Consider the following 26,383-nt stretch of genomic DNA (forward strand, 5'->3'; position numbering starts at 1 on the left):
CGTTTTTATAAAAAATTACTTAAATATTCACCTGGCATATGCTTTTTCATGTCATACATAATCCATACTGTATAATTAATAAAATTATTTACAGAAATTACACACAATAAATTCTTGCAGAGAATAATATGAAAAAGGCAGGCTTTGAAAATGCTATACATACATGAAAAAGAAATCAAATAAGGCAATATTACACAGATATCTTGATAATGTGTGAAACCATCTATTGGCCACTGAAGTAAAAATGAGTACTAATTTTATAACTCAAAAGTCATGTGGTAAAATATGTTGTGTACATTTAGAAAATATGCAGAAATTTTAAAATGTACAAATTCTAGTTATAGTTGATTCAGACTGCTAAGATTCTTCATTTTATTTAGAAAGATAATTCTGTATGCCAGAAATGTAGCTCTTTGCTTCTTCTAACAGATAGTTAGCCCTTAATTTGCCATTCTAAAAATTGTATTTTGTAACAACGCCCAAAGTTTTAGTCTTTGGTTCGATCGCAGTAATTCTTGGCGCTGATAACCCATATCCTCCTGGTGATTGCTCCAGGAAAACATTCCTCTCTTCATTGCCTGACTTCCAAATGTCAAAATCTTCTTGAAAGATCAGTGCATCCTGTCATTATTAAATGATTTCCCCTCACTTACCAGCTCAAAATGCAGACTTAATTTTTATGCCAAAATCCATTACGCTTGATCAACAACTGGTATGGGTGGAAGATACTGCACAGATTGATTTGTTTGCATTGTAGAGGTCTGAAGTGCTCCAAGTCCAGCCTTTACTGTGAAACTGGCTACTGATGACACTGAGGGACAGCTTGTCCCTAGTTTTGCTCTTCCATATGGATACATTTTCCTCTCTAAATTTGTTGAGCTTGTTTGTGGATTAGTATTCACTTTCCCTTCGAGGAAATATGTCAGCATTTCTCCTTTTCCTTTTACACTGATTTTGCCTCGACAGACAAGCTCATAATTACATTTAATGAGAATTCGATGGACATCTTCTGTTACCTGGAGATTAGTGGTTAGACAGACTCTTATTACACATCACACACACTTCAAAAACTCAAATTCACCAATAACACAGCAAATTAATCAGCTAACCCTCTACACAGTCGGTGCTAGTCAGGTGGGGTATACCTGATGCGCTTGGACAAACTTGAACTGAACCCAGCCATATATGTGGGTTCAGGTCATTAGCCTAGGCCCAATGCATCCCAAATGCAGGTCTACCTTTCTGCAGGGTTGTACTTGGAAATAGGGGCAGAAATCCTGCAAGCCTGAAAGGGCCTTTTGGCTGCAGTCCAAAAATAGCAATTAGAAGGCCTCCCATGAGAGTCCAGGCTCACTGGGGCTGGGTGCAGGACTAAACCCCATAATTTCTGTGTACCCCTCAAAATGGGTGCCTTTCCGGTGTTTAGGAAGGAAAATAAAGCAAGAAGATGGTAATGATCCCTTCAGCCTTATTATTATACTTGGCCTTTGCTTGTGTCTGCTAAATCTGCAATGCACCGCACTGGCTTCCCCCCTCTACCCACCTCCAGCAGATATTCTGCAAATCCCTGGACAACACAAAGGACATTTTTGTGGTTTCAGTCATGGGTGTTCCACCCCCACCTCTCTGAGAACTAAGCATTTACCAGGTGGATTAGAGAGAAAATCTGTACCATCCATTTTTTTAAATCAACTGTTATAATGTTTGTCGAAACAAACTGACAATAGACGCATAAAATGACTGTTAACTTTTTCAGTGTTTGAGTATTTCATTCAAGAAATTTGCATCAAAGATTGATCTGGTTGTATGTGGGACATGAGCATGTCAATATTTATACTTATTACTCAATACTGGCCTTCAGAGCTAGTTTGCAGCCATAGGTCAATGTTTAGCATGTTGCTATCACCTGCAAAATGGGCCGAGGACGCAGAAGAATTAAATATTTTAAATAGTTTTTTTCTTACCGAATGAAGCTATGGAAAAGATAAAATAACATGGATAATAATAAGTAAAATATTTTAAAAATTAAACAAAAGGAAGAATACAGGTACAATCAATTTATATCAGGATTTATATAATTTTTTTAAAGCTTGTAAAGTTGGATCTGGCAGATGTGGAAAAAAGTTTCAAAGAATCTTATTTTAATATTAAAAACAAAGCATTAAAAGCAATTTTTTTTTCCACCAGGGTCTTGGACTACAAGCACATACAAGGAGATAGAGTATAGGGATGAGGGAATCTGGTGAAACCCATGATGTGCATGGCATGCATGACGTGGGATATTTTGAAAGCTCATGGAATCTTGGATGAAGTTTACAGCTTGAGCAGAGAAATAGTTAGTTTGGATAACCCTTGGCTACACTCCACAACATAAAAGAGGAGGAAGGATTTCTATAAAGTACAATCCAGAAGATGGTCACCTTATGATTATTAGGGTTAAGATCTGAGGATCGAAAAGTGTATTAGAGAGGAAGGATTGGATGAGAATGGACAATGGGAGAAGGAGGAGACAGGAGCAGACACTGTAGGAAACCACTAGGAGTTTGAGCTTATCTAAGGGCTTTCCTGATGATGTGGATGAGAATAATAGCACAGGGCAAGATAATAAACACCACAGCATTGTGGAGTGAATGGTTACTTATGGGGGCAAGAAGGCCAGGAGGCTAGACCAGATGTTTTGCAGCTGCACTGCAGAATCTTGACTGAAGTGATGACTCCCAGGTGCCAAGGTAGGTGGCAAAATGGAAGAACTACTGAAATAGGCAATAAAGTAACCAGAAACTGTGGACACCAACAATATAGGGTAAAGCAGGAGTGTCCTTATCAATTTTTAGGAACTGAGAGGCCAAATTAACGTTCAAGAGCTTAGGAGTAGTAATCTTATGATTTATCCTGGTCCCAGTAAAAAGATAATGCAGATACAATAGCTTGAGTGATGGCATCAAAATGAGGGTTTTAGATTCCTAGGATATTGAGGTAATTTCTGGGAAAAAGACAAGCTGCTCAGCTGGTATGGGTTTCACTAGAGAAAGGCTGAAACTCACTGGTGTTAATCCTTGCAGACAGGGTGTATTCATTGGGCAGCGCAGGAAGATTTAAAATAGTAAATCAAGGGGGAGGGGTGAACAAAATAAATCAATAAATTAAAGGCTTCCCTTCCTAAAATAGAGGTAGAATATTCAGGTGAAACAAAAAAATATTAAGAATGATAGATATTCAGAAATAAAGAGGGGTAGATGTACTGAGGACTCCAAAGGAAGACAAGGCACCTGGCTCAAGGTATTATATATTATGGCATTTAAGGAAAAGCGGAGTGAAAATGGACACCTCGATGTTTGGAAACCGGAGCAGTAGGGATATGAGAAAGGTGAGGGAAGTGATTGAAGGTTACGAGGAAGAAATATCTCCTGGTCCTTGGGACTGACTTGATGGACAGTAATAGTCCTTCTGGTCCTGTATGGTCCTCATTCTTAGCCTTACACCTTGTTGCCAGCCACTGATTGTTCTACAAGTAGAACTTTACACTCCTATGCAGTTTTATCAATTACATAATTTGCAGTAGTCACAGTATACAGTATGGATATTTAATTTTTCATGCCATAAGATAAAGCACACAATATAAAAAAATATAGTTGAGGGTTATAATAAATAATAATTTATTGAGAAAAAAATATATGCTGGATTAAAAAGTGTATGCATCAATAAACTCCAATATATTCAGTTCTGAATTTCCTATACTGTCTTGTAAGAGCAATGTACTAACTTGTATTTTGCCTTGAACCCCCGTACTATCCATTCTGCTGGCAACATTTACAGTGTTTCCCCAGATGTCGTACTGTGGCCGTCTTGCTCCAATCACACCCGCCACTACAGGTCCAACATTTATACCTATGTAAATAAAATAAAATAAAACAATGTTGTGTTGAATATCTGACTGTTTACCCTTAACCTTACATGCTGCAAGAAGAAAATATATATCAAAGGAAGGCAGCAAGTGATAATAGATTCTTAAAATTAAAATGGTACTCTGCTAATTTCATTTATCATAATATTATCCTTGGCCAATAAATTGAATGCAATTTATATCAAAAACAATACAAAGAGATAAGAAATCATAGAATAGGAATAAAATCTATCTGGACCTTTAAACCCATTGTTTCCAATAGACCAGATACAATCTGTAATGTCATGGTTTCTCTCCAAATGCATTTAGTCTCTTGATTAACTCTTCCAGATATCTCTTCCAAGAAAAGTCCAAAATATTTCCCCGACTTCTAAAGGCAATCGAGCAAAAAACTTGAAATCTAAACTTAACAAATTCAATATGACTATTGTCCAGGCTAGACTGAAGTGACTTTATTCTGTCAAATATTTATGTGCTCCTTCTACCTTCAATCCATTTCACAATAATTAGTCAACATGACATTAACTTTTATACAGTTACAGTTATATAAAGCTCTGATTAGACCCCATCTGGAGCACTGCGTTCAGTTCTGGACATCAGACCTCAGAAAGGATATATTTGGAGTGGGTGCAGTGCAGATTCACCAGAATGATAGCAGGGTTAAATTATGAGAGCAGGTTGAATAAACTAGGCTTGTATTTGCTTGAGTATAGAAGATTAAAGGGTAATCTAATTGAGATATTTAAGATGATTAAGGAGTTTATAGGGTAGATAGAGAGAAGCTATTTCCACTGGTGGGGATTCTAGAACAAGCGGGCATAACCTTAAAATTAGAGCTAGGTCATTCAGGGGTGATGTCAGGAAACAGTTCTTCACACAAAGGGTAGTAGAAATCTGGAACTCTTTCCCTCGTGAAGTTGTTGAGGCTGGGGGTCAATTGAAAAGTTCAAAACTGAGATTTTTGTTAGGAGTTATGGAACCAAAGCGGGTAGATGGAGATAAGGTACAGATCAGGCATGATCTAATTGAATGGCAGAACAGGCGTGAGGGGCTGAATGGCCTACTCCTGTTCCTATGTTTCTATGTAACTTATGACAGTAAGTTTTAAACTGCTAGCAAGTTGAGGGAAACTCTTGTCTCTCTGAGCTCACAAGTTTTGCTGTTTTCAGATCATGTACTTCTACACTGAAAAAATATTAATATTATTTTTTCTTTTAACGCCACATATATCAGGAACACCTGAAACACGGTAACATTAACCCCAAACTACTAAAATGTACAAATTTTACACATAAGTAAATAAATAAATAAAGACATAAATGAAATGAAAGATCACAGGGCCAACATCCCGACATAAATGAAGACTATCTCTTGCCAGAGCATTAAAGGGCAAGAGGTACCCGGATTTAAATAAAAATGGTGAGCACTCAAGTCACTGGAAGCACATCTTGGATATATGCCAGAAGAAGAGGGTTGGAAATGAGGCATTGCCCAACTGCTCATTGCTTCATCAGTATCACTAGCCCAGAACAAGGCACAGGTAAGCTCTCATTAGCCTCCTTTGTAAGGGGGAGCCACGACAAAATAAATTCTCCAAAATCTCCGAGGGTATAGAACATGTCCCAGGCCTACAACACCAAGATGGGCACCATCTTAGCTGGCCAGCATGCTGATACACCTCTTGTCATCCACTGAACTAGCCGGCCAGTAAATCACAGGTGAGGAATGAAGAAACTCCTGTCCTTTGAGGACCCTCCCCCTGCCATGCCACTCTGACATAGGTGACCTTGTTTATGGCATGGAGGTTCCATTTCAAACAAGACCTCTTGAAAACTGTTATCGCAGACAAGGACTTGGTGTATCTGGGTCCTAGCCTACTTCCTGGGTCTTCTACTGCATTCCCACCTGATTTATGGCAGCAGTGCGTTGGGAGATCCAAGGAAATCTGGAGCCTTTACCTGTACTTCGCCTATTTATTATTTCAAATTCTTTGGGGGCGAAATTGTCCCTTTTTATAGTCCCATCAGCATCTCCAGGGGGCGCTAATGGGGTACAAGGCAGTTTTCACCCAGGGGAGGGGGACACTGCCACCTCCCGTGAAATTGCTCGGGAGGTTGCAGAGGGACTGGCACAACAGAGCCGTGCCCTGAGGTTAGGAACCTGGGCTGTCGCACAACTGGCAATAATGCCATCGCCGTAAGCAGCGACCCCTCACCGCCCCACGCCGACCCCTTAATGCCCTGTGGGCCACAAGGTTAGCACGAGTGGATGTTAACGCCAGCTTCGTGGGTCGCGAAGCTGGCAGACATCCGCTCTCAGAAGGGAGGGTGCTAGCACCCCGGGCCGCCATCTTTTTTTGTTGGCTGACTCTCTGGTTGGCTCGACCATGGCAGCCCTAGCATGGTCAGTGGAGGGCACCATCATGCAGCCTGGCACTCCCTCTTGGGTCCCGGGCTGCTGGCCTAGTCGCACGCTGCCTTGGTGGCCCAGTGGTGACCATTAGAGGCCATGCAGAGTGCGCAACAGCCCTTCCCTTTAATCGAAGGGGAGGGGTGTTGAAACGCATCAATGCTACATGCAGCATCCGCGTAGCGCTTCTCTCAGCGCCCTAGTGTCCGGGACCTGCCACTACAGGAGGTGGAGTGCATTCTGCTTCCTTTCAGCGATTGGGATTTGGATTCCTCCACAGACCTAATCCACGTCCGGACTGGGGTCAAGCAGGGCTCCGTCATCACGCCAACCCTCTTCTAGATCTTCCTCGCTGCAATACTCCATCTCACTCTCAACAAGCTCCCCGTGAAGTGGAACTGAACTATAGAACCAATGGGAACCTGTTCAACCTTTGTTGGGTCGACTAGATCCAAGGTCGTCCCATCCTCTGTCATCGAACTACAGTACGTGGATGACGTTTGCATCTGCGCACATTCAGAGGCCGAACTCCAAGCCATCATCAACATCTTCACCAAAGCTTACAAAAGCATGGGCCTTACATTAAACATCTGTAAGACAAAGGTCCTCCACCAACCTGACCCCGCCTCACAGCACTCCGGTCATCAAAATCCACGGCGCGACCTTGGACATTCTGGACCATTTCCATACCTCGGAAGCCTACTATCTGCAAGGTCAGATATCAATGATGAGGGCCAACAGAACATCCAGTGTGCCAGTGCAGCCTTCGGTCGCCTGAAGAAGAGTGTTTGAAGACCAGGACCTCAAATCTGGCACCAAGTTTATGGTCTGCAGGGCAGTAGTGATACCCGCCCTCCTATATGGCTCAGAGACGTGGACCATACACAGTAGACACCTCAAATCGCTGGAGAAGTACCACCAACGCTGCCTCTGCAAGATCCTGCAAATCCACTGGAAGGATAGACGCACCAACATCAGTGTTGTCGATCAGGCCAATATCCCCAACATTGAAGCACTAACCACACTCGACCAGCTCCGTTGGGCGGGCCACATCGTCCGCATGCCCAACACGAGACTCCCAAAGCAAGCGCTCTATTTGGAGCTCTGACACGGCAAGCGAGCCCCATGTGGGCAGAAAAAATATTTCAAGGACACCCTCAAAGCTTCCTTGATAAAGTGCAAGATCCCCACCGGCACTTGGGAATCCCTGGCTAAAGACTGCCCTATGTGGAGAAAAAGCATACAGGAGGGCACTGAGCACCTCGCGTCTCGTCGGCAAGAGCATACAGAAAACAAGTGCAGGCAGCGGAAGAAGGGTACGGAAAGCCAGACTCCCCACCCACCCTTTTCTTCAACCACTGTCTGTCCCACCTGTGACAGAGACTGTAATTCCCATATTGGACTGTACAATCACCTGAGAACTCACTTTTAGAGTGGAAGCAAGTCTTCCTCGATTTTGAGGGACTGCCTATATGGATATTCCTTTCAGGGCAATTCCACATCGGGGGCAGGACTTCCGCGCCAAACACCAAAATCCTGGCCCTGGAAGGTTACCGCCCCCAAATGGGGCTGTGGGGAAATTTAGCCCCCTTTGTCTTTTTTAACTTTAACTTTATAATTTATTCGAACCAGTACTCTACTCTAATCTGTTTTCTTATTATTATTATTCTACCTTCAGAGTGTTCATTTACCTGATTGTGATAGAATAGCAAAGTAATTTGTCTCCTTGCACCCATTACCTTATAATGCAGGGAATGTCATTCAGGAAAGATAGAATAAAAGGAAAAGGAGGTGGGGTAGCATTGCTGGTTAAGGAGCAAATTAAGGCAATAGTTCGGAAGGACATTAGCTTGGATGATGTGGAATCTATATGGGTAGAGCTGCAGAATACCAAAGGACAAAAAACGTTAGTGGGAGTTGTGTACAGACCGCCAAACAGTAGTAGTGATGTTGGGGAGGGCATCAAACAGGAAATTAGGGGTGCGTGCAATAAAGGTGCAGCAGTTATAATGGGTGACTTTAATATGCACATAGATTGGGTTAACCAAACTGGAAGCAATACGGTAGAGGAGGATTTCCTGGAGTGCATAAGGGATGGTTTTTTAGACCAATATGTCGAGGAACCAACTAGGGGGGAGGCCATCTTAGACTGGGTGTTGTGTAATGAGAGAGGATTAATTAGCAATCTCGTTGTGCGAGGCCCCTTGGGGAAGAGTGAACATAATATGGTGGAATTCTGCATTAGGATGGAGAATGAAACAGTTAATTCAGAGACCATGGTCCAGAACTTAAAGAAGGGTAACTTTGAAGGTATGAGGCGTGAATTGGCTAGGATAGATTGGCGAATGATACTGAAGGGGTTGACTGTGGATGGGCAATGGCAGACATTTAGAGACCGCATGGATGAACTACAACAATTGTACATTCCTGTCTGTCGTAAAAATAAAAAAGGGAAGGTGGCTCAACCGTGGCTATCAAGGGAAATCAGGGATAGCATTAAAGCCAAGGAAGTGGCATACAAATTGGCCAGAAATAGCAGAGAACCAGGGGACTGGGAGAAATTTAGAACTCAGCAGAGGAGGACAAAGGGTTTGATTAGGGCAGGGAAAATGGAGTACGAGAAGAAGCTTGCAGGGAACATTAAGACGGATTGCAAAAGTTTCTATAGATATGTAAAGAGAAAAAGGTTAGTAAAGACAAACGTAGGTCCCCTGCAGTCAGAATCAGGGGAAGTCATAACGGGGAACAAAGAAATGGCGGACCAATTGAACAAGTACTTTGGTTCGGTATTCACTGAGGAGGACACAAACAACCTTCATGATATAAAAGGGGTCGGAGGGTCTAGTAAGGAGGAGGAACTGAGGGAAATCCTTATTAGTCGGGAAATTGTGTTGGGGAAATTGATGGGATTGAAGGCCGATAAATCCCCAGGGCCTGATGGACTGCATCCCAGAGTACTTAAGGAGGTGGCCTTGGAAATAGTGGATGCATTGACAGTCATTTTCCAACATTCCATTGACTCTGGATCAGTTCCTATGGAGTGGCGGGTAGCCAATGTAACCCCACTTTTTAAAAAAGGAGGGAGAGAGAAAACACGGAATTACAGACCGGTCAGCCTGACATCGGTAGTGGGTAAAATGATGGAATCAATTATTAAGGATGTCATCGCAGTGCATTTGGAAAGAGGTAATATGATAGGTCCAAGTCAGCATGGATTTGTGAAAGGGAAATCATGCTTGACAAATCTTCTGGAATTTTTTGAGGATGTTTCCAGTAGAGTGGACAAGGGAGAACCAGTCGATGTGGTATATTTAGACTTTCAGAAGGCTTTCGACAAGGTCCCACACAAGAGATTAATGTGCAAAGTTAAAGCACATGGGATTGGGGGTAGTGTGCTGACATGGATTGAGAACTGGTTGTCAGACAGGAAGCAAAGAGTAGGAGTAAATGGGGACTTTTCAGAATGGCAGGCAGTGACTAGTGGGGTACCGCAAGGTTCTGTGCTGGGGCCCCAGCTGTTTACACTGTACATTAATGATTTAGACGAGGGGATTAAATGTAGTATCTCCAAATTTGCGGATGACACTAAGTTGGGTGGCAGTGTGAGCTGCAAGGAGGATTCTATGAGGCTGCAGAGCGACTTGGATAGGTTAGGTGAGTGGGCAAATGCATGGCAGATGAAGTATAATGTGGATAAATGTGAGGTTATCTACTTTGGTGGTAAAAACAGAGAGACAGACTATTATCTGAATGGTGACAGATTAGGAAAAGGAGAGGTGCAACGAGACCTGGGTGTCATGGTACATCAGTCATTGAAGGTTGGCATGCAGGTACAGCAGGCGGTTAAGAAAGCAAATGGCATGTTGGCCTTCATGGAGAGGGGATTTGAGTACAAGGGCAGAGAGGTGTTGCTACAATTGTACAGGGCCTTGGTGAGGCCACACCTGGAGTATTGTGTACAGTTTTGGTCTCCTAACCTGAGGAAGGACATTCTTGCTATTGAGGGAGTGCAGCGAAGGTTCACCAGACTGATTCCCGGGATGGCGGGACTGACCTATCAAGAAAGACTGGATCAACTGGGCTTGTATTCACTGGAGTTCAGAAGAATGAGAGGGGACCTCATAGAAACGTTTAAAATTCTGACGGGGTTAGACAGGTTAGATGCAGGAAGAATGTTCCCAATGGTGGGGAAGTCCAGAACCAGGGGACACAGTCTAAGGATAAGGGGGAAGCCATTTAGGACTGAGATGAGGAGGAATTTCTTCACCCAGAGAGTGGTGAACCTGTGGAATTCTCTACCACAGAAAGTTGTTGAGGCCAATTCACTAAATATATTCAAAAAGGAGTTAGATGAAGTCCTTACTACTAGGGGAATCAAGGGGTATGGTGAGAAAGCAGGAATGGGGTACTGAAGTTGCATGTTCAGCCATGAACTCATTGAATGGCGGTGCAGGCTAGAAGGGCCGAATGGCCTACTCCTGCACCTATTTTCTATGTTTCTATGTTTCTATAAAGCAGCTGAAGATTGTTGAGCCAAGGATGCTGCCATGGGGACTTCTGCAGCAACATTTTAGCACTGTAATGATTGACCTCTGACAATCACAACCATCTTCCTGTGTGTCAGGTATGACTAAAGCAACTAGAAGGTTTTCCCTTTGATTCTGATTGGCCTCAATTTTGTTAGGGCTCGAGTTGAATGCTGCTTCGATGCTGAAGGCAATTATCCTCCCTTCTCATTTGACATTCAACTTTTATGTCCATGTCTGTCTCAGGGATGTGAACAAGGTATGGAGCCAAATGTTTCTGGCAGAACTTCAACAAAGTTTTGGTGCGAGGTTATTGGCAAGCATGTGCCAGTAGCTATCAATATTGATCATGTCCGTTGTTTTGTCAGCATTGTCCTCAAGCACTGCAACACTGAATCAACTGAAGTCTATGGACTCAAAAGAAGTTTACTACTTCCATGCACTAATTAGTCTGTGTCATGGGTGATTTTGCTATTTAATAATTGGAGGCAATTATTTACAATATAAGCTTATTTTGGTTTGGCAATGGTTCTACTCTTTTAAACAAATAGCTTTGGGTAGTTTCTCAACTCCTGAAAAAAGGACTAAGTAGCACATTTGTACATTTATTAGTCATGTATAAGGCAAAAATGATTTGTGCTGATTACATTTTGAGCCGTGTTGATTCACAGTGTAGAAAATATCTATGGCCAAAAGCAACCAACAAATGGAGGTTTTCACAATTTTGCTTTGATCTGAACGATTCAGCTTTATATCTGAAAGGTTCAGAGGGGGCAAAACTCAGTAGCGTCCTGTTTGCAGCGAAAATAGTTTTACTTTTACACAATTTAGCGCCCAGCGAGATTGGATGTTTTTGCCCCAGGATTGAAGGGGAGTGGTAAATGAGGCGCTAATGGCCTCAGCTGGGTGCTGCAGAGAGCTGTTCAGAGCCACTTACCGACTTTTGTACGCCGCCGCGGAGTGTCTGATAAAGGTTAACGGGTCCTTGACGGCGCCCCTTCGCTTTGGGAGAGGGGTGCGCCAGGGATGCCCCATGTCCGGCCAGTTATATGCCATCTGCGTGGAGCCTTTCCTGCGCCTCCTGCGGACGCGGTTGACGGGACTGGCTCCGCAAGGGCCGGGCGTGGAGGTCGTCCTCTCAGCTTACGCCGATGACGTGCTCCTCGCGGTAGAGGATCTCGCTGACCTGCGGAGGATGCGTGAGTGCCAGGAGATTTACTTGGCCGCATCCTCTGCCAGGATCAACTGGGAGAAATGTTCCAGACTCCTGGTGGGTCAGTGGTAGGTGGACTCCCTGCCGGAGGAGCTCAGGCCTTTTGCCTGGAGCACGACCCATCTCCTCTATCTGGGAGTCTACCTTAGCCCCGACGAGGAAGCCTGGCCGGCGAACTGGCAAGAGCTGGAGGCCAAGGTCACCGCTCACCTAGGGCGCTGGACAGGACTGCTCCGAGTGCTGTCCTACAGGGGTCGAGCGCTAATCATAAACCAGCTGGTGGCCGCCATGTTGTGGTACCGGCTGGTCACTTTGACCCCTCCCCCTGCGTTTGTCACCAAGATACAGAAGAAGCTGGTGGACTTTTTCTGGAACAACAGGAAGCACTGGGTCTCTGCCGCAGTCTTGAGTCTCCCGCTTGGGGAGGGCAGTCAGTTGTTGGTGTGGACAGCACCCAGCTCGCGACTTTCCGTCTTCAGATCCTGCAGAGATACCTTTACGTCAAGCCCCCTCCTAGGTGGCGTGCTCTGGCGACGTATTTCTTCCGCCAGCAGCACGGCCTCAACTACGCCACGCAGCTCCTGTTTGTGAGCTTGGGGGGCGTCAGGACCGCCTTCCAGGAGCTGCCTGTCTTTTACAAGGAACTCACCAGGGTCTGGAACAAAGTCTCCACCAAGCGCAGCTCTCCACCGGCTGGAGTGGCGGCTGTCCTGCAGGAGCCGCTGCTCGGGAATCCGTACCTCCACGACCGAGGTTTTAGGTGGCGGTCGGACGAGAGGGCTGTGGCTGGTGAGGTGACCAGGGTCAGGGACCTGCTTGATGGCGGAGGAGGGCTGGATGGCGCCAGACACGCTGGCACGGCGCCTAAATTCCACCAACGTCCGCCGCGCGGCCGATGCCATCGAGTCGCTAAAAACAGCTCTGAGCCCTGACTCCGTTAGGTGCATCGAGGAGGCTCAAGCACGTGGGGAGATCCCGTCCGAACTGACCCCCGAAAGCAAACCCCGGAACCTCCCTCGGGAGCCGGTGCCTCACAACTTGAGCCGCCTCGAGGAAATCCCCTCGGTGCCTTTCAGTTCCGCGCGGAGGGGTTTCCTGTACGGGCTGCTCCTGCACACTCTCAACTTTGCCATCCTCGCCTGCCATCCGGACACGCCATGGCGTACCATCTTGCCGTCCGGAGGAGGCGGGGGTCCCCAATGGAGGGCACTCTACGCGGGAGTCCTCCCAGTATTTATCGGGGACTTGGCCTGGAGGGTGGTGCACGGAGCAGTCCCATGCAATAAATTTTTAAGCCGGTTCACGGGCTCCCAGGCCGCCTGCAATTTCTGCGGTCTGGAGGAGTCCGTGTTCCATGTTTTTACCGAATGCACGAGGTTGCAGCCCCTGTTTTATTATTTAAAGGGGCTGCTCCTGAAATTCTGGCTGCACTTCAGTCCCACACTCCTGATCTTTGGGCACCCTGTGCGGAGGGGAGCGGGTAGGTCCGAGGGCCTCCTTGAAGGACTGCTCCTGGGCACGGCCAAGGGTGCCATCAGCCGGTCCAGGCAGCGGGCGGTCGAGGGGGTCGTTCAACCTGACTGCCTGCCTCTCTTCCGCGCATACATCCATGCCAGGGTGTCCTTGGAGATGGAGCACGCGGTGTCCACCGGTACGCTCGCGGCCTTCCGGGAGAGGTGGGCACCGGAGGGACTGGAGTGCATCATCACCCCCGGCAACCAAATTTTAATTTGATTTTATGTTTTAGAGTTTAATTTGTTTTAATTGCCGGTGTTTTTAGTGTCCCCCTCCCCTTTTATAGGGGGCACTGGGAGGAAAAAATATGATTTTAGTGCCCAAAAAAAAACTTTAAAAAAAATTTAAAAAAAACACAAAAAAAAAAGGGCCTTGGAAATGTTTGGTGCGCCTCCCAGATCGGGGGGACACGATTTAATGATTTAATGTTTTAATTTTCTCCCAAAAAGAGTTCAGAGCCACTTACCCAATTTCAGCTGAGTTCTATTCAGCAATCGGCCTTCAGTCCTTAACTCCAGCTCAATCTGGATCTTAAAGGGGAGGTCATTTGAACCAGCTGCTGCTCATTTTCAGCATCGCTGAACTTCAGTCACTGATCTCTGGACCTGAGGAAGATTGTGAAATGACTGCTGCTAATCCCCTTTCAACGGAGAGGGTCATATGATTTAACAATGTGGCTCTGGAGGCATTGGTTGGGGCATTCTGGACCAGGAGGGAGCCCCTGTTCCCTGCATTGGGAAGGAGGCCATCACTGCAGGTTTTCCATGCCATGTAGAAAGAGGTGGCCCGAGAGGTGTCGGCCAGCACTGTGGTGCAGAGAAGCCTCACCCAGTGCTGTAAAAAATTCAACGACCTATGTCGGGTGTTGAAGGTCAGTACAAGCTTCCACATCTCCTCCATACCAGCCTCTCAATCTCTGTCGGTGTGCACACTGTGCAAACCACCACTTCCCCACCACTCAACCACCAAGCATCTGCAGATACTCACATTCGCATCCTCAGCTCATGCCTTGCTTATATTCACAGCTGTTCAACCACGGCAAGCATATCTTCCACATACAAAGCTGGGTTCTTACTCACACGTTTTCCTTTCTTTTGCAGACCAGGGTGGCACATAACAGATGGGAACAGCAAAGGACTGTAGGAGGGGAACCTGAATTTTGGCCCCTCTCTGACCTTGAGGAGCCAGTGCTGGTTGTCATTGACCCAGAGGTGCTGACCCTGCTGGGGACAACAATGGTCTTTTTATCCCCTCTCCTTCTTCTCTCATACACTCCCCTCCCCCCCTCCCCCCCCCCCACACACACACACACACCAGAAGGCTTTCTCACTTTCCAGCTCCTGAAACTGTCTGCATTCCTTGCTCCATTCGTGCCCCACTGCCCTCACCTTAATGTGAGTCTTGTGCCATTTATGCTTTCAGATAACCAGGTAGAAGCTGTCAATCCTGAACCTGAGCCCCCTCTCTCTCTTCCCCCACCCCAAGACATTCTGGAGAGGAAGAGGGCGAAGAGCAGGAGGAGAAGGAACAGAACACTGTGTCATTGCCTCTCTCACCCGCAGGCACCAGCTCAGATACTGGCACTATGCGTTCCTTAGAGATTAGGTTCGTAGCGAGGTCTGCAGTGGGTGATGCACCGGGGCCTAGCGGGCTGCAGCAAGGCCAATGGGAAATGGAACCTCGGGAGCCATCTACCCAGAGGAGGAGTTCGCGCTTGAGTTCTGCTCCACAGGACTCAGATGAGGACCTCGATGGGGAGGCATTCACACAAAGGATGATGGCCTTGAACTCTGACATCATAGGTACAATTGCAAGGGTGCCCGAGAGGTCAGCTATGGTACGGAGCATGGAGGAGTCCGCCTCCAGCATTGCACAGAGCTCTGCACACACTATGGAGCACATCATTGCCAGTCTGCAGACAATGGTGGACTCTTAGAGAAACCGTGCAGATCCAGACCTCATGAAGCCTGTCATGGGCGATGTGACAGCTTCCATTGCAGTACAGGCAGAAGCAACTCAACATCTTCATGCTGTAATGCAGACAATGGTCAGTGGCATGGAACTGCTCTCACGCAGTGTCAGCTTGATGCCACACAAGCTCTGATTGCTGCCATTGCCGTTCGGTCCACCACGGCGGGTAAGTGGAGCTGAGTCCACAGCCAGATCAGCCATGATCTTGTTGAATGGCGGAGCAGGCTCGAGGGGCTAGATGGCCTACTCCTGTTCCAAATTCTTATGTTCTTATGTCCACCATGGATCTCACGGTGTCGCAGCAGCCTACCAAACTGTGCTCCAGCAAATTAGCGGGGATGCTGAGGTACTGCCTTGGGAGAATGGCAGTGGGTTAATGGAGCAGGAACTTGTAGTCCTCTCTCAGGATGATACTATTCCTGACCCCACCACTGCCACTCTGCCATTGCACTTGTCACTGGCCATCACCCAGCTAGCTCAGACTGCCGCAGCCCAGCCTGAGGTGGTGCAGTCTACAGCCGGGCATTCCAGGCCCAGAGCTGGTTCAGGGCTTCCTGAAAGGCCATCTGTAGTCTCTGGCCCTGACACATAACAGCCTTCCACCAGCTGGGGCCACAGAGGACACACTGAGGAGGAGCACCATTTTAGTTAAAGCAAAGAAGGGATATAAGGAAATGCACAAGGGTGATTATAAAATACATTATGTAACGGTTTGTTGGCAAGATACAAATTCGGATTGGAATGTTTATTTTTTGCTGTTGTGTCTCATTTCAGTTTTGGGGCTTTGAAATGGAAGGGAACATGGATGTAGTGATGGGGATATCCAGAGGAACTGGGAAGTGGGATGGAATTCACTGGAACCGAACTCTGATGAGATGGTCGCGGATCTCCCTTGCAGAATCACGATGGACTCATTGCCTCCTTCATCGCTGTTGTTGCTGCTCCTGTGCTTCATCCTCCTCCTCCTGTTCCTCCTCATCCTCCTCCACAGGTGGTGCGGCTATGACTGGTGGCAATGGCTGCATCCTCATGATGGCCAGGTTGTGTAGCCTGCAGCAGATGTTGATGAATAGAGACACTTGCTTGGCGAGTACTGAAGGACTCCTCCTGAGCGGTCAAGGCAGCAGAACTGCTGCTTCAGCACTTCGATGGCCTGCTCAGTGATGTTCCTGGTGGCGGCATGGCTCACATTATATGAATGCTGGGCGGGAGTGTTGGGTTGCGGAGGGGAGTCCTGAGCCAGGTGGAGAGCAGATAGTCCTTGTCTCCGGGCTGCCAGCCGTGAGCTTGATGTGGTGGCTGGAACAAAGCTGGCACATCGGTCTGGCACAGGATGAAGGTATCGTGGCTGCTGCCAGGATAGCGGGCATTGATGGTGAGGATTCAGTGTGTGTGGTCGCACACCAGCTGCACATTAAGTGAATGGAGGTTTGTGGTTACGGAATACTTCAGTATTGTTATACGGTGCCTGCAAAGTGCTATGGGTGCAGTCAATGGTGCCCTGCACCATGGCGAAGCCCACTATCCTAACAAAGCCACGTGCACACTCGTGCTGCTTCTCTCTGGTCATGGAGAAGGAGATGTAGTCCCTCTCCTTCTTCTCTACAGAGCATATGGAGTAATGGTCGCCAAACTGGGAGATGTTGGAGACGTCTCTTGTCGCTCCCTGGGAGGATACATTGGTGGAGAAATTGAGCATGGTGGTGACCTTGACTGCCACTGAGAGCCATCCTCACCCTAGTCTGAGGCTCATGGTCTGGTTGCAGAAGATAGCAGAGCTCTGTGACCATGTCCTTGCTGAAACGCAGCCTTCGAACACACTGTTCCTCAGTGAAATTGATGTAGAAGAACTGCTGCAGGAACACCTTGGGAGGGTAAGATCTCCTGTTGCCAGCCCTGTTGGGCTGCCTTCCTCTGGCTACATGTAGCTGCCTTTCTCCCTGTGCCTCTCCCTGTCTTGCCCCATGTCCTTCTCCAAGCCTTTCTCTCTGCATTTGCCTCCGCCTTAGTAACCTCCATTGGTGATGTTTGGAGCAGGATGTCAAGTGCCAGCTCAGCCCCCATGAAAGGAGAGAAATGTTGTGATTTGAAACCTGCCCTGAATGATACAGGTGAATAGTTAGGAGGCAGAACAGTCCTTGAAGTCAAAATTGCTGTGATTGTCCACCAGCCACTCTGCCTATTTGTTAGCAAGCTGCAAAGCGTAATGGCTGACAATATATTTTTTTCAAGATTTACATCTTTCAATAGCGCTGCTCCAGCCAACTCCTGACTGCAACTCGATTGCTGAAGCTGTCGTTGGCACCGCCAGGCAGTAAATGAGGGTACGCAGCTGAATTTCACTTCTGGGTCGGTATTGGGGCACTGCGCACAGTGATGACGTCATCAACACAGCCGAGTGGGGAGCGAGGCGCTACCTCTTGGCGCCTCCGCAAACCCTCCGCCCCCCCCCCCCCCCGCCGTCCAATTCTGCAGGGGGCGCTATTATCGTCGCACCCGGGCACAAAACATTTTGTGCCATGCTAACGGCGGGCGCACAAGAGGACAATTTCGTCGCCAAAGAATTTGAAGTAAGATTTGGTTTTAGTGATTGTGACACTGCACTGCAATATACATGCTCATCTTGAATTTCCTCCTGGGGTTCTTCCATCTTAACTTTGATAGAAGATTAGCAGAAACCTCATTTATCTGAGTTTCCACTGATTTTCCACCAAAGTTATGTCGGCCAGTTAGGAGCAGCCCCGAGAAATTCCTGGTGCTTGTTCCTTTGAACTCCAACAATAATAAGCAATGTAACCTCTCCTAGGAGAGTAATACATGCAATTTGGCTAATGGGGTTAGTTGTGGCCCATGTTTCCTTCACATTCCCTTCAAGAGACTTGCTGCGCCATGGAACTTTGGACTCCTCCCATAATCCCATCTGCCTGCAGGCAAACAATGACTACACTTCAACAGCAATGAATTGGATGTGATGCTCTTTGAGACATATTGAGGACATAAAAGCACTATATATACAAGATATCTCGCTCTTCTTCACAGCCTGCCTGACTATAGGATGTTGATTAAGTGGGAATTCAGAGCTGTTTCTCTTGAGCTCCAGCAAAAGATGCGAATGCTATGCTATTAATGGACAGAATTATCCCAGCTTTTCTACACCAAGTGAAATGGGCCTATTATGTGTGGCTTGACACAATTGGCAGTTTCTTGCTTCTGAGTCAAAAGGTTGTCGACTCAAGCCCCACTCCAGTTTTTGAGCACATGGTCCAGGTTGACACTCCAGTGCAGTATTGAGGGATTACTGCATTGATGGAGCTGCAATTCTCCAAATGTGATGTTAGATTGAGGATCTGTCTGCTCTGGTGGATGTTAGGAATTCCCTGGCAGTGTCTGAAGAACAGAGAGTTTGCCTGATTTTCTGGTCAACATTCTTCCTTGAATGAAAACCATCAATAACTGGACAGGCACAATATTGCTGTGCGGGATCGTGACGTTTGCAAAATTGCTGCCATGTTACTCACACAACAGTAACTGAGGAGCACTTTACTCGGAACTCCTACATGACAAGTGAGCCCAAGGTGCGCAGAGGAAACGTTTCAAGGACACCCTCAAAGACTCCTTCATAAAATGCAACATCCTACTGACACCTGGGAGTCCCTGGCTAAAGACCACCCTAAGTGGAGGAAGTGCATCCGGGAGGGCGCTGAGCACCTAGCGTCTCGTCGCCGAGAGCATGCAGAAACCAAGCGCAGGCAGCGGAAGGAGCGTGCAGCAAATCAGACTCCTCACCCACCCTTTCCTCTAACGACTGTCTGTCCCACCTGTGACAGAGACTGTAATTCCCGTATTGGACTGTTCAGTCACCTAAGAACTCATTTTTAGAGTGGAAGCAAGTCTTCCTTGATTTCGAGGGACTGCCTATGATGATGATGATGAACTACCCAAAGTAGTTCCTTGCATGTGCAGTATTTTGAGGTTTCTGAGAGATATGATAAGACACTATGAAAATGCAAGTCTTCCTTCTTTCTTTATTAAAATAGAACTAGCTACAAGAACTATTGGTGCTGGAAGGGTAGACTTTCCTCTTTTGGAAAGAAAGCTTTACTTACATGATGATTTTTTGAATATTTTCCTTTATGAAATTCATGAACCAAAAATTAGATAGCAGTAACAGCAGAATAAACAGTCAATCGTAATTCACCTGGAATAATGCTATTTTCACACTTCTCAAAATCAGCTGACAAAAGGAATAGGGTCATAAGATCAATATAAACTTGATAAACAATGCGGGGGGGAGGTTTGCTAGTGCTGTTGGGCAGGGGGTGAATTAAACTAGCTTGACAGGGGGATGGGAACCTGAGTTGATTCAGTAGGGAGGGGAGAAAAGTGGAAATTAGAAAGCAAAAATCAAGAAAGTGAGTTTGAAGGAGAGGAAACGAGCAGCAAAAAAGGGTAAAATAACAAATTTAAAGGCACTTTGTCTAAATGCACGTAGCATTTGTAACAAAAGAGATGAGTTGACAGCACAAATTGAGACAAATGGGTATGATCTGATAGCTATTACAGAGACGTGGTTGCAAGGTGGCCAGGACTGGGAATTAAATATTATGGGGTATTAGACAATCCGGAAGGACAAACAGAAAGGAAAAGGAGGTGGGGTAGCTCTATTGATAAAAGATGGAATCATTGCAACAGTGAGAAACGATATATACTCAAAGGATCAGGATGTTGAAACAGTTTGGGTGGAGATAAGGAATAATAAGGGGAAAAAGTCACTGGTGGGCGTAGCATATGGGCCCCCTAACAGTAGTAACTCTGTTGGTCGGAGCATAAACCAGGAAATAGTGGGGTCTTGTAAACATAGAAACATAGAAAATATATGCAGGAGCAGGCCATTCAGCCCTTCGAGCCTGCACCACCATATAATATCACCATGGCTGATCATGCAACTTCAGTACCTCACCCCTGCCTTCTCTCCATACCCGCTAATCCCTTTAGCCATAAGGGCCACATCTAACTCCCTTTTGAATATGTCCAATGAACTGGACTCAACAACTTTCTGTGGTAGAGAATTCCACAGGCTCACAACTCTCTGGGTGAAAAAGTTTCTCCTCATCTCGCTCCTATATGGCTTACCTCTTATCTTTAGACTGTGACCCATGGTTCGGGACTTCCCCAACATCGGGAACATTCTACCTGCATCGAACCTGCCCAGTCCCGTCAGAATTTTATAAGTTTCTATGAGATCCTCTCTCATTCTTCTAAACTCCAGTGGGTATAAGCCTAGCTGATCCAGTCTTTCTTCATGTCAGACCTGCCATCCCGGGAATCAGTCTGGGGAACCTTCGCTGCACTCCCTCAAAAGCAAGCACGTCCTTCCTCAGATTAGGAGACCAAAACTGCACACAATACACAAGGTGTGGTATCACCAATGTCCTGTACAACTGCAGTAAGGCCTCTCTCTATTCCTATACTCAAATCCCCTCGCTATGAAGGCCAGCATGCCATTTGCTTTCTTTAATGCCTGCTGTACCTGCATGCCTACCTTCAATGACTGATGTACCATGACATTCAGGTCTCTTTGCACCACCTGTTTTACTAATTGGTCACCATTCAGATAATCTGCCTTCCTGGTTTTGCCACCAAAGTGGATAACCTCACACTTATCCACATTGGACAAATGCATGGCAGATGCAGTATACTCACCTAACCTGTCCAAGACCCCTGCAGCCTCTCAGCATCCTCCTTGCAGCTCGCACAGCTTGGTGTCATCTGCAAACTTGGAGATATTACTTTCAATTCCTACGTCTAAATCATGAATGTATATTGTAAATAGCTGGGGTCCCAGCACTGAGCCCTGCGGCACCCCACTCGTCACTGCCCGCCATTCTGAAAAGGACTAATTTATTCCCACTCTTTGCTTCCTGTCTGCCAACCAGTTCTCTATCCACATCGATACATTACCCCCAATACCATGTGCTTTAATTTTGCACATTAGTGTGGGACCTTGTCAAAAGCCTTTTGAAAGTCCAAATACACCACATCCACTGGTTCTCCCTTATCCACATTACTCGTTACATCCTCAAAAAACTCGAAGATTTGCCAAGCATGATTTCCCTTTCATAAATCCACGCTGACTTGGACCGATCCTGTCACGGCTTTCCAGATGCGCTGCTATTACATCTTTAATAATTGATTCCAGCATTTTCCCCACCACCGATGTCAGGCTAACCAGTCTATAATTCCCTGTTTTCTCTCTCCCTCCTTTTTTAAAAAGTGGGGTTACATTAGCTACCCTCCAATCCATAGAGACTGATCCAGAGTCCATGAAATGTTGGAAAATGACCACCAATGCGTCTACTATTTCTAGGGCCACTTCCTTAAGTACTCTGGGATGTAGACTATCAGGCCCTGGGGATTTATCGGCCTTCAGTCCCTTCAATTTCCCTAACACCATTTCCTGACTAATAAGGATTTCACTCAATTCCTCCATCTCGCTAGACCCTCGGTCCCCTAGTATTTTCAGGCGGTTATTCGTGTCTTCCTTAGTGAAGACTGAACCAAAGTATTTGTTCAATGTGTCTGCCATTTCCTTGTTCCCCATTATGAATTCACCTGATTCTGACTGCAAGGGAACTACATCAGTCTTCACTAATCTTTTTCTCTTCACATATCTATAGAAGCTTTTGCTGTCAGTTTTTGTGTTCCCTGCAAGTTTACTCTCATACTCTATTTTCCCCTTCCTAATTAAACGCTTAGTCCTCCTTTGCTGAATTCTAAATTTCTCCCAGTCCTCAAGTTTGCTGCTTTTTCTGGTCAATTTATATGCCACTTCCTTGGATTTAACACTTTCCCTAATTTCCCTTGTTAGCCACGGTTGAGCCACCTTCCCTTTTTTATTCTTACGGCACACAGGGATGTACAATTGTTGTAGTTCTTCCATGTGATCTTTAAATGTCTGCCATTGCCTTTCCACCGTCAACCCTTTAAGTATCATTTGCCATTCGATCCTAGTCAATTCATGTCTCATACTGTCAAAGTTTCCTTTCTTTAAGTTCAGGACCCTAGTCTCGAAATGAAATGTATCACTCTCCATCTTAATGAAGAATTCTATCATATTATGGTCATTCTTCCCCAAGGGGCCCGACACGACCGCATTGCTAATTAATCCTCTCTCGTTACACAAGATCCAGTCTAGGATGGCCTGCTCTCCAGTTGGTTCCTCGACATATTGGTCTAGAAAACCATCCCTTATACACAAAGGAAATCCTCCTCCACAGTATTGCTACCAGTTTGGTTAGCCCAATCAATATGTAGATTAAAGTCATCCATGATAATTGCTGTACCCTTATTGCACGTGTCCCAAATTTCCTGTTTGATGCCATCCCCAACCTCCCTACTACTGTTTGGTGGTTTGTACACACTCCTACTAATGTTTTCTACCCTTTGCTGTTTCACAGCTCTACCCATAGTGATTGCACATCATCCACGCTAAGGTCCTATCTTGCTATTGCATTAATCTCTTCTTTAACCAGTAACGCTAACCCAACTCCTTTTCCTTCCTGTCTGTCCTTTTTGAATATTGAATACCCCTGGATGTTGAGTTGCCAGGCTTCGTTACTCTGGAGCCATGTCTCCGTAATCCCAATTACATAATACCCGTTAACAGCTATCTGTGCAGTCAATTCATCCACCTTATTATGAATGCTCCTCGCATTCAGACTTCGAGCCTTCAGACTTGTTTTTTTAACACTCTTTATCCTTTTAGAATTATGTTGTAATGTGGCCCTTTTTGATTTTTGCCCTCGATTTCTCTGCCCTCCAGGCTTGCTTTTCTCCTTCCTGCCTTTTGCTTCTGCCCCCTTTTTACTTCCCTCTGTCTCCCTACATAGATTCCCATTCCCCTGCCATTTTAGTTTAAACCCTCCCTAACAGTACTAGCAAACACTCTGCCTAGGACATCGGTTCCAGTCCTGCCCAGATGCAGACCATTCGGTTTGTACTGGTCCCACCTCCCCCAGAACCGGTTCCAATGTCCTAGGAATTTGAATCCCTCCCCCTTGCACCATTTCTCAAGCCACGTATTCATCTGAGCTATCTTGCGATTCCTGCTCTGACTAGCACGTGGCACTGGTAGCAATCCTGAGATTACTACCTTTTGAGGTCCTACTTTTTAATTTCACTCCGAGCTCCCTAAATTCAGCTTGTAGGACTTCATCCCATTTTTTTACCTATATTGTTGGTACTTGTATATACCATGACAGCCGGCTTTTCGCCCTCCCCCTCCAGAGTGCGCTGCAGCCGCTCCGAGACATCTCTGACCCTTGCACCAGGGAGGCAACATACCATCCTGGAGTCTCGTTTGCGGCCGCAAAAATGCCTATCTATTCCCCTTAAAATTGAACCCTCTATCACTATAGCTCTCCCATTCCTTTTCCTGACCTCTTGTGCAGCAAAGCCACCCCTGGTGCCATGGACTTGGTTGCTGCTGCCTTCCCCTGATGAGTCATCTCACCCAACAGTAGCCGAGGTGGTGTATCTGTTTTGGAGGGAGATGACAGCAGAGCACCCCTGCACTATCTTCCTTCCAGTGCCCTGCCTAATGGTCAACCATTCCCTATCTGGCTGTGTAACCTTTACCTGCGGTGTGACCAACTCACTAAACGTGCTATTCACGACATCCTCATCATCGTGGATGCTCCAGAGTGAGTCCATGTGCAGCTCCAGTGCCGCAATGCGGTCTGTCAGGAGCTGCAGCTGGATACACTTCCTGCACATGTGCCATGGCACAGGAGGAGCATGACATGGATCTGGGCTCTCCTACCATGACTTAACCCTTAGATTAACTTAATTGGTAACAACGTCAAAGGTTTCTTACTGTAAAAAGGGAACAACAATAATCATGGGTGATTTTAACCTCCATATTGATTGCACAAATCAAATTGGTTAGGGTAGCCTTGAGGTAGAGTACATAGAAACATAGAAAATAGGTGCAGGAATAGGCCATTCAGACTTCGAGCCTGCATCACTATTCAGTAAGATCATGGCTGATCATTCACCTCAGTACCCCTTTCCTACTTTCTCTCCATATCTCTTTAGCCATAAGGGCCACATTCAACTCCCTCTTGAATATATCTAACGAACTGGCATCAACAACTCTCTGCGGTAGAGAATTCCACAGGTTAACAACTCTGAGTGAAGAAGTTTCTCCTCAGTCCTAAATGGCTTACCCCTTATCCTTAGACTTTAATCCCTGGTTCTGGACTTCCCCAACATCGGGAACATTCTTCCTGCATCTAACCTGTCCAGTCCCGTCAGAATTTTATATGTTTTTATGAGATCCCCTCTCATTCTTCTCCACTCCAGTGAATACAGGCCCAGTCGATCCAGTCTCTCCTCATATGTCAGTCCTGCCATCCCAGGAATCTGTCTGGTGAACCTTTGCTGCACGCCCTCAATAGCAAGAACATCCTTCCTCAGATAAGGAGACCAAAACTGAACACAATATTCCAGGTGAGGCCTCATCAAGGCCCTGTACAATTGTAGTAAGACCTCCCTGCTCCAATACTCAAATCCCCTAGCTATGAAGCCAACATGCCATTTGCCTTCTTCACCGTCTGCTGTACCTGCATGCCAACTTTCAATGACTGATGAACCATGACACCCAGGTCTCGTTGCAACTCCCCTTTTCCTAATCTGCCTCCATTCAGATAATATTTTGCCTTCATGTTTTTGCCCCCAAAGTGGATAACCTTACATATATCCACATTATACTGCATCTGCCATGCATTTTCCCACTCACCTAACGTGTCCAAGTCATCCTGCAGCCTCTTAGCATCCTCCTCACAGCTCACACCGCCACCCAGTTTAGTGTCACCTGCAAACCTGGAGATATTACACTCAATTCCTTCATCCAAATCATTAATGTATATTGTAAATAGCTGGGGTCCCAGCACTGAGCCCTGCGGCACCCCACTCGTCACTGCCTGCCATTCTGAAAAGGACCCGTTTATCCCAACTCTCTGCTTCCTGTCTGCCAACCAGTTCTCTTGCCAAATCAATACATTACCCCCAATACCATGTGCTTTAATTTTGCACACCAATCTCTTGTGTGGGACCTTGTCAAAAGCCTTTTGAAAGTCCAAATACACCACATCCACTGGTTCTCACTTGTCCACTCTACTAGTTGCATCCTCAAAAAAGGTGCATAAGGGACGGGTTCCTTGAGCAGTATGTAACGAAACCAACCAGGGAGCAAGCTACCCTAGATCTGATCCTGTGTAATGAGACAGGATTAATAAACAATCTCTTAGTAAAGGATCCCCTTGGCATGAGTGATCATAGTATGATTGAATTGCAAATTCAGATGGAGGATGAGAAAGTTGGATCTCTAACCAGCGTACTCAGCTTAAATAAAGGAGACTATGAAGGTATGAGGGCAGAGTTGGCTAAAGTAGACTGTGAAAAGAGATTGAAGTGTGGGATGGTTGATGAACAGTGGTGTACATTTAAAGAGATATTTCACAACTCTCAAGAAAAATATATTACAGTAAGGAGGAAAGGGTGCAAGAGAAAAAAAAGCCATCCGTGGCTAACTAAAAAAATAAAGGATGGTATCCGATTTAAAAACAAGCGCACAGAAAGTGGCCAAAACTAGTGGGAGGACAGAAGATTGGGAAGCTTTTAAATGCCAGCAAAGAATGACTAAAAAATTATTAAGAAAGGGAAGGTAGACTATGAAAGTAAACTAGCACAAAATATAAAAACAGATAGTAAGAGTTTATATCGGTATATAAAAAGAAAAAGAGTGGCTAAATGTTGGTCACTTAGAGGAGGAGACCGGGGAAT

At 46.0% G+C, this 26,383-nt stretch overlaps 1 protein-coding gene across 1 annotated transcript in view; it reads right to left on the reverse strand.

Moving 5' to 3' along the window:
* Positions 1-692: 692 nt before the first annotated feature.
* The window catches only part of LOC139263941 (adenylate cyclase type 1-like), a 513,151-nt gene continuing 487,460 nt past the window's right edge, over positions 693-26,383 (reverse strand). The window contains exons 19-20 of the mRNA XM_070880028.1: positions 3,764-3,888; positions 693-1,016 (exon numbers count right to left, since the gene is read on the reverse strand). Coding sequence (XP_070736129.1) covers positions 693-1,016; positions 3,764-3,888 — 449 coding nt within the window. The remainder of the gene's footprint in view (positions 1,017-3,763; positions 3,889-26,383) is intronic.

The sequence above is a fragment of the Pristiophorus japonicus genome, chromosome 5 (genome assembly GCF_044704955.1).
Source record: "Pristiophorus japonicus isolate sPriJap1 chromosome 5, sPriJap1.hap1, whole genome shotgun sequence".
NCBI classification, from domain to species: Eukaryota; Metazoa; Chordata; class Chondrichthyes; family Pristiophoridae; genus Pristiophorus; species Pristiophorus japonicus.